The sequence below is a fragment of the Nannospalax galili genome, unplaced genomic scaffold (assembly GCF_000622305.1).
Source record: "Nannospalax galili isolate Female #2095 unplaced genomic scaffold, S.galili_v1.0 scaffold63, whole genome shotgun sequence".
NCBI lineage: Eukaryota > Metazoa > Chordata > Mammalia > Rodentia > Spalacidae > Nannospalax > Nannospalax galili.
This window is the reverse complement of record NW_008355272.1, coordinates 7,976,386-7,985,142: the sequence shown is the minus strand read 5'-3', so window position 1 is coordinate 7,985,142 and position 8,757 is coordinate 7,976,386. Positions and strand designations below refer to the sequence as shown.

Below are 8,757 nucleotides of genomic sequence, written 5' to 3'. Positions count from 1 at the left end.
TAATAATTTACAACAAATGGCTGTTTACAATAAGCTAACACAAAACAAACAAGGAAAGGGGCCTGTGTTTTACTTAGAGAAACTTCACACACTCACATTGACAGCACTTGCAAGAGGAGAAAATCAACAACAACAGACAAACCTCCATCTAAAGGTCAGATACGGTGCTGTAAAACATACTTATATTTATATATGTATATATCTACAGAGAGAAGCAGAGGGTCAGATGCAGAACTCTGCTCAAATGCCCAAATCAGACAGAATTTTTTAGGTCTGCGTATATGGACTAGAACTGAGCATCAAAGTTTAATACACTTTGCAAAATGATCCCTTTTCTCTCATCTCCCTCATCAGCCCCCTCTCTCACTTTAAGATTAAACCACAACATCGTAAAAGCATTTTCAGGGAGGGCAGCTTGGAAAGTCTAAATAAGAACAAATTGCAAGCTCCCAGCTCTAAGCTTTTCCCAAACCAGAAGAGAAAGGGGGAGGGGGTTGAAACAAATAGTTATGACTTCCATCAGCAACACCCTGTAAAGTTTTCTTCATTTTTTTCTCTTCCTTAATTTGGTTTCTAAGGACGAAGGATTACAAGAGCAGTGGCAATTGCATCTACACAATGTGAAATGTCCAAATGTCCATGGGTTTTTATGTACATAACTCCAATGGAAAAGATTCCCTTGACCTGTGGTCTTGCTCTCACAGACTGAAGAGGGAGGGGGAGGGGAAAGGCAGGCCAACTGCAAGTTATCATATGTACATGGAAACAGACCCTTCATCGCTAGAAGCTACATCACTGTATTTGAGACCCTCTCAACAACCACGCTAGATGAGAACCACAAAATATGTTTTAAAAATCACACTTAAGGAAAAACTCATTGCAAACAACTGCCCTCTATTTACAGTGCTTGGATTAGCTTGCTTGAACAATCTTCTGCATAACTGTCAGAAATGTACAAAAGAGCATTTTTTTCTGATCATAAAATAGATACTGATCTCAAGATTTCTAATACTTTTTCACAATACCTTCCCTAAGCAGGCACTTAAGTGTGACAAATATAAGGGCCTTTTTTTTTTTTCCTGGAAAATCCATTTTTAATTAAAAGGAGGATTAGGTGAATGGGGGTGGCTTACTATATCAGTGTGGTACTTCCTAAACCATAGATAAACCATTAACTTCAGCTCCCCCCACACACACCCAAATTAAACAGGCAAATATACTAGTCTACCTTTGATCAAACTGATTGAGGGGAGTAAACAAATGGGGCCCCCGCTGGCTCAGGGAGAACTCACAGGGGTTTGGGTAGAAAGACAGTGAGTGGGGACAGCCAAGCAGGTTTCAGATATCAAATAATATTTTAATTTCTGAATACTTTCAATTTCCTTGGAATATAACACACAAAGACTCGACCAAACAGTTCAGTTATTATAACTTTTACAGTATACAGAAATGTTGCACTTTAAAAAAAAAACCTTCAGTTTTTTTAAAAACACAAACTGTAAACTCTAAGATACTGAATCAATCACGTTACCTATAAGTGCCAACAGTGTTATTTTGTCATGCTGATTTCAATGGTATTTTTTAAAAAGGGGAAATATCAACAATTATAATACAAAGGGCTTGCAAATATACAAACAGATATAGGATTTTCATAACAATTCAAGAACTAAGGGGGACCCAATTGAAATTACAAAAGTTCACTTTTTATTCAAAACCTCAGCTTGTGTCTTGGACACATTCCTTGGCTGCCAATAAATTCCACAGTTCCTTCTCTTTCTTAAAATATTTTTAAAAAGCTAGGTTTGTCATGGTGTCTTGGGGGGAGGGGCAGGGGAAGTTAAGTGTAGCTTGTGGTTCCTCCAGCTTGCTAATTAGACTGCTCAACTTCACCTAAAAATTTTGGCCACCACTCGTAAGTGCGTTTCCACCATCTTTGAGTTGCCTTTTAAAGTTTTATGTCTTCCTACGATATTTCCATGGACTCAGTTTTAATTCTTGCAGAACATATATTTTAATGATACACAGTTTTTAAGAAGCCAAGATTATATCAAAACTTATTATAGAACCACAGAATAAACTGGTTTAGAACCAGAAAAGTACAAAAAAGAACAGCTAGAGGTACAGAGACACAGGACAATTAATAATTTGGAAAAAAAAAAAAGACTTACTTTCTCCATTCTGCTAATTTTCTCCCAATCTCCTTAAATGCACTTTTAGCAATATTTTTCAAAAATTTACCAAAAAAGAAAAAGACTAATTTCCTTTTTATACAAAAAAGATAAGTAGCAAGTTGTTCTGACCGACACAGGAGTTTTTCTTTTTCTTTCTTTCCTTTTTTTTTTTTTTTGAAATTCACAGTCCATTAAATTCTTCCCCTCTCTTCTTTTAGCAAACTTGTAACATCCTTTTATATCCTTTCTTAACAGAAGGAAATTATGCAAACAAAACCAGTCTTTTGCCTTTTCTTTCTCTGTTTCACGCCCCTTCTTATTTTGATTTATTTATTGAATTGCCATATACGGCCAGTTAAAACTGCTGCCGGACAGTAACATATCCCGGATGAGGGTTTCGATGGGGGTTTTACCTACCAAACGGACGAAAAACAATTGCTCTATGACTGAGGAGGAGACCGTGCGGAGGGAAGGGAGGCGAAGCAAAAGCTTTCCGAACCGTGTTGGCTGGTTGGGGTACTGGCTCCTAACGTATTCTTCCAAAGCACACTGGGACTTTTCCTGCAAGCTTTCCACATGGGCTACATCAGACAGACCACAGGCATCTGGAAGAAAGTTAAAAAAGAAAGAGGGAGAGAGAGGGAGAGAGAGAATTCAGTCATCAGATTAGGAGGCTTGAAATGGGTCACATGAGGTGTGTGCACAGTGCTCTATCAAACTGCCCCAACCAGAGTTGGAGCAAATGCCCGTGCACTGAAAACTTCAAGGAAGAGGAGGGAAGTGACAAAGCTTGAGATGGTCCTGGAGTGTTTGCTTTAAAATAAAACACACTCGGGGTGCTATAGGCTTTCAATGCCTCAGTCTTCTGGCTGGGTCACTGGGAGGCCCCAGAAAAAGTGCATTGGTATAACTGGCCCAACACAGCACAGAGACTAACAGATGAAACCAAAACTGCCAGTGCTCCTCCCCCTCAACCTCTGAAAATAATAGTTTGGCTTACAATTATATAGTGGGGGGAAGCAACAAACTGGCCCAGCCTTCAGTAATGGCAACCACGACCCAGCCTCAGATTCTCCCCCAAAGAGGGCGACTCATTTTTCTCCAGTCTTTGAAACTGATTTAAGTGGCCCTTTAAAACTGATCTTGTCAGTTTAGCCTATTGAAGGGCAACCATGCAAACTGTGATCTCTCTGTTCATTTGAGCTGTTTCTTTTCCCTCCTTTTCTTCTCTCTCCTTTTTCTCCCACCCCCCTTTATTTTTTTTTTAAACCCAGGTCCCTCCAAGAAGCATCCCCCCTCCCTGTTATCTTCAGGAAAACACTTTTCTTTTTCTGATACGCGAAAATACAATAAGTGCCTTTGAAATGAGAGGCTTCTTGGTGAAGGCGGTTCAGGTTGTGACCTGACCTTTCAGGGGCTCCCCAGACAAGGCTGGGGTTAACACATGCATATTGTGAATCATTAAAACAGATATTCGAAAACAGCCACCACTACCTCCACCCCTACCACGAGAACACACATGTAACCTCCTCCACTGTGTCCAGGACTTCCTGGATCTACAGAATGCCTAGGTGTCTGTGGTCAGAAATAAAAAGATCTGTTTGTCTAGGACTCCTTCCCTCCATGTAGGTACTGTGTGTCTCCCTCTGAATCAGATAACAAGAACCTTTATCTCTTTGTGAGGCCATCTGCATTCTCCACACAGGCCTCCACATTTTGCAAACAGTAATAAATTAAACTGTTTCGACAGTACCAGGCATTTCTTTTCTTGAAAGACCAAGGGTAAAGGCAAAGAACTAACAATGATATCAAGAAATTAACAACCACCTCCATCATCTGAGAACATGGGCTCGGGGCCAGGTTGTAGGAAGGGGGTGAAGGTAGCTATGGGACATAGGACTAGGAGCTTGCCTCTACATTTGCACCAGGCAAGCACTCTAGATATGACAGGCTCATGTGAAGAATCAACCACATTCAATCTTCTGCCTGTAGTTCTTGCCTGGCCAAAGTGCTGCCCTCTGATTGATTACCTAATGATTTCAGTGGGCAGGATTTGGGGTGACTGGGAGGATTTTATGTGAAAAGCAGTAATGTATCTAAGACAACAGATTGAGGACTCCCAAATCTGCAATAGATTCAACTAATGACTTGGTTTCCAGACTTCTTTCAAACAATAAACTGTGGAAGTCCTTTCTGTTTGCCACATAGGCAAACATCTCTTCTAGTTTTCTGACTGTAAGTTTAAGAGCTGGAGTGGGTAACTAGGTTCCAAGTCCTGCCAGATTCCAAATGTTTGTTATTCTTAGTCAGGAACCCCCTTCCCTTCTCAGCCATGACAAAGGAATCAGCTGACAACTTAGTAGAAGAATGTGAAGGGAGGGGATAATTTCCAGCCACCTGTGCAATGGCCGAACTGAGCCTGGAGGCAGCCAAAAGACTCAGGTGTGGCCCAAAATGGAAAGCCAGACTCTCAAAAAAATCATTTGGCCTCTAGAGTTAATGAATATCAGATCTATTACTCACACAGGTTAAACTACATGCAAACTAACTAGATTTCCTAATACAGTCAATGATGGTGTTATATCTCCAGCAATATTCATATCCAGGCCAAGGTGCCACACATTCTGGGTTGCTTTAACATTGCCTTAGGTGTTTTCCTGGGCAGGGGAAGCTGGAAGCCAGCCTTAGCCCCCTGCAGTCCTTCTGGAGTTATGAACGTCCCTTAGTTCCTCCTGTCCCTTTCTGACAGCTCTTTCCCCTTCTCCTGGCAGTCTTCATTATTTTAATGAGAATACAATTTTGAAAACGGCTGCCCTCAAGTTGGACTTGCCTGAAGCTCCAACTCCAACTGGAAAGTTCTCCAACAGGAAAACTTTTCCCCTGCAGGGACAAACTTTCTCCTAGAGGGATGATGCCAGGCCTGCTATGTGCCCAGGGGCATCTCAGTCAGGGTGCCAGAGAAAGCTTTGGGCTTGAGTAGATTCCCTGGGGGCTAAATAGGCCCAGAGGGCCTGGGCTTAGGGAAGAAGCAGGAGAGTGCATTCCAAGTTGGCTACTATAGGAGAGGAAGGGGCCTGAGAGGACCTATGGCCCCTCTAGGAGTCAGAGTCTGGAGCATCCTTCTGCACCCCAGCTTCCTCTTCTGACCAGAACAGGCCTGGTGGTACCCAGCAGTTACACAAAGTTCCCAGATCAAACTACACTCTACAGTTTGGCCTTTTAAGGGGAAGGTGGAGCTGGCCCACTTTTCCAGGCCCTAACTCTGCCCTAGGAGGTCTTGGGTACCAGAAAACAGGTTTCCTTCCTACCTGAGGTGAACAGGACTATGGCCTTGAGGCAGCTGTACTCGGCTGAGTCGACGTGCAGCGCCTTGAGCTTCTCCACTTGCTCTTGGAAGATCCGTATGTGGTCCATAAAGGCGACCACCCGGTCAGCCGACATGGGCGAAGCGTGCAGGCCAGCAGCGGCCAGGAGTGGGGCGACATGGAGGGGCATGGAGCACTGCGCCGCATTCAACACGAACAGCTCGCTCCAGGTGAGGCGAAGCAGGGCCACCTGGTCCGTGATCTGCAGGTCAGGGAAGAAGGGGATGTTCCGGGCCCACTCGACGGCGCTGAAGAGCATCCGCGCGGCCAGTTCGCAAATGTTCTCGATGCCCATGATGTTGTTAGGCTGCATGCACTGGCTCCCGAAACGCGACGTGGGATAGGGCTCTGCACGCAGCAGCAGGGAAATATATCCGGACAGGTACGAGTGGCAGTTGAGGGGGTCCCCGTTGGTCAGAGCGAACTGCCCGTGGGTCGGCTGGGTGGGCGGCATCCTGCCCCTCTGTACAGCTGCAGGAAGGAAAGGAGACACTCAGCAGTTAATGCTCTGTCTTAGTATATGGATCCCCCCAGCATGATCCCCGCCTGCCCCTGGTCCCAGAGTAGTGCAAGATCGAGGCAGGCCGGCTACAGACCTAGGAGTCTGTTGCCCGGGCTCTCAACAACACTCCTCACAAATCACTTCCCTGGCCAGCTCTGACCGGCAGACCCTAACACTGGCCTGCGAGGCCCGCAGGGGCTGGTCCACCGAGGACCCAGAATTGACCACTTTGCCTGGGGAGGGGGTTCCCGGCTCTGTGGGTGGGATGTAGCATTCTGGGGGCACCTTTCTTCTTTACTGCTAAACAGCTGATATTTCTTATTGATTGGAGAAGGAACGGGAGCAGAGTGTAGGGGGAGGGTAAGACGCTTTTGCACAAGACACCAGGGTTTACCCCAGATGGCCTGTGGTCACCCCGGAACGACTGTCCCCAAACCTCGTAACCCCAGCTCCAGCCCCAGCCCTGCGAGAAACTCCTGGCAACAGACAAACAGTCCACGTCCGGCGCCTTTGCCGGATCAGTGAGCTCAGAGGAGGAGAGCCCCAGAGAGAGGGCGGAGAGGCAGAGGCCGGCTTAGGAAAGAGGAAGCCGCGGAGAGGCAGGGAGCAGGCGGCGGGCGCCGGCTGAGCCCAAGCAGGGCCCGTTCGAGCCAAGGAAAGCCCAGGCTCCGGGTGTTATCTGACTCCGGACCGGGAGAGTCGCTCTCGCAGAAACACAAAGAAACCCCTGCACTGGCTCTCCCCAGCCCGGAGCCCGCGCCCGGCGCGCAGCGCGCCATTGGCAGATCACTGCTCCCGGGGCTTGGCGAATTTTATATCACAAAGACCCAACTCGCGCAGAGCGAAAGCAGCGGCCCAAGGCCCCTCGCCCACACTTCCCTACTCTCTACAGCTCTCTCCTTGTTTCAAAAGTGAAAGGGGAAAAAAAAAAAAAAAAGAGTTTTTTTTTTTTTAAGCAGAATGTTAATTCATGGAAGGGTCACATGAGCACTGCCGGGGCGGCAGCGTTAATACGGCGAAGTGCATAAAATTGCCATTTGTAATTTGAACCTCCTGTACAAAAGTACAATCTCAGGTTTTTGTTTTTTTTTTTTGAGAAGGTGGGGGTTGGGGAGAGGGTTGGGGGGAGGGACATATGTTGAACATGCAGGAAAAACAAGGGGGGAGGGGGTGTTTAAAACAACAAACAACAACAATCCATCCCTTGCAGAAAGGTGAACTCGAATGAACTCGCAATCAATGCAAAGAAAAGGAAAGCTGCCCGCAGAGAGGGCAGAGAAGGAAAGTGGTCTGCTAAAGCATGCGGACTGGGGGTCTGGGTGGCAATGCAGATCTAGCATAAAATCCCTCTGGGCTGCACCACGAAGAGAAGAGCTTGGGGTTTCTGTGTCCTTACCCAGAGCAGGCTAGTCAAACGCACCCAGGGCCCCGGGACCGCGGGCGAAGGGGGGAGAAATGAGAGGCCGATACCTTCCCGTCTCATGCCCACTTTGAGGCACTTTTTGAGGCGGCAGTACTGGCACTGGTTGCGGTGGTGCTGGTCGATGGGACAGTTCCGGTTGGCGCGGCACGTGTAGCTCAGGTTCCTCCGCACGCTGCGCTTGAAGAAGCTCTTGCAGCCCTCGCACGTGAACTGGCCGTAGTGCTTGCCGCTGGACTTGTCCCCGCACACCACGCACTCGATGTGTTGCTGCTGCTGCTGCTTGTCGCCTCCCGGGCCGCCAGGGCCGCCCTGGCCGCCAGCCGCTGTCTGGGCCGGCGTGCTGGCTGGGCCCCCTTGGCCCGGCGTCTGTGGCGTGTGCGGGGCGCCAGGCGGCGGGCCCGGCACGGGCGGCGCCTGCGAGGCCTGGCTGCCCTGAGAGCCGGGCACCTCGTCCTGGGGGTCGCGCCACGTGCTGACTACCATTGCCATATCTATGGGGGCCGCGTCCGGACTTCCTGCTCCCCTGGCTGCGGGCGGCGGCGGGGCGGCGGCGGCTCCCGAGTCTCGGGCTCCGGCGCGCCGCCTTTTGTGTGTGCGAGGGTGCGAGAGGGCGCGGGAGGGCGCCCCGGGTGGCTCAGGGCTAGTTGATTGAGGTTGGTGAGTTTTTCCTTTTTTGTTTTTGCTTTTGCAAAGTTTTGTCGATGGCTTGTCTGGCCCGGTGTGTTTGTTTTGTTTGTTTCCCTCGGCTCAGCTTTGCTGGTTTCGGGGGGCTTTCCGTCGAGAGGGGCGGGCAAGGGGACAGGGGAGAGAGAGTGGGAGCAGAACGTGGAGAGAGGGAGGGGAGGGAGAGCTGCAAGTCGATTGTCTGGCTTCAAGACAGAAGTAGGAGGCAAAAAAAAAAATCTTCCTAAAGATCTCGCTCGCTCTCACTCTCCCTCCCTCTCTCCCTCTCTCGTTCACTCTCTTGCTCTCAGATCTAGTGTGCAGCGGAGTTGGAGGAGGAGAAGGAGGAGGAAGAGGAGAAGGAGGAGATGGAGGAGGAAGAGGAGGAGAGGCGACTGTCCGGGGGCCAAGTCCAGGGCAGCCCACAGTCAGCCATTCAGGAAAGCCATCGAAATCAGGAGGACCGAGAGAGCCGAGGCGCCGGGCACGGGCGCGCCCTGGGAGCCAGGCAGGCCGGGGCGGAGGCCGGCGGCCCGCGGAGTGGCCGGAGCGCTGCCCGGGTCCGGGGGAATCAGCATGAAAGTGGTCCGCGTCGGGCGCTGCGCGGCGTCGTCCTGGCGCTGGGCCGCCGCC

The 8,757-nt window shown here is 49.0% G+C and overlaps 1 protein-coding gene across 3 annotated transcripts in view; it reads right to left on the bottom strand.

Annotated features, from left to right (window-relative positions):
- Positions 1 to 1,066: 1,066 nt before the first annotated feature.
- Positions 1,067 to 8,757, bottom strand: part of Nr2f2 (nuclear receptor subfamily 2 group F member 2) — a 13,010-nt gene continuing 5,319 nt past the window's right edge. The window contains exons 1-3 of one of the 3 annotated variants that reach the window (XM_008852343.3): positions 7,509 to 8,751; positions 5,480 to 6,007; positions 1,067 to 2,776 (exon numbers count right to left, since the gene is read on the bottom strand). In XM_008852343.3, the coding sequence (XP_008850565.1) occupies positions 2,502 to 2,776; positions 5,480 to 6,007; positions 7,509 to 7,950 (1,245 nt within the window). In that variant the 5' untranslated portion in view covers positions 7,951 to 8,751 and the 3' untranslated portion in view covers positions 1,067 to 2,501. Of the gene's footprint in view, positions 2,777 to 5,479; positions 6,008 to 7,434; positions 8,752 to 8,757 lie in introns of those variants that run through there. The other 2 variants (XM_029555669.1, XM_008852344.3) reach the window with 2 other exon arrangements.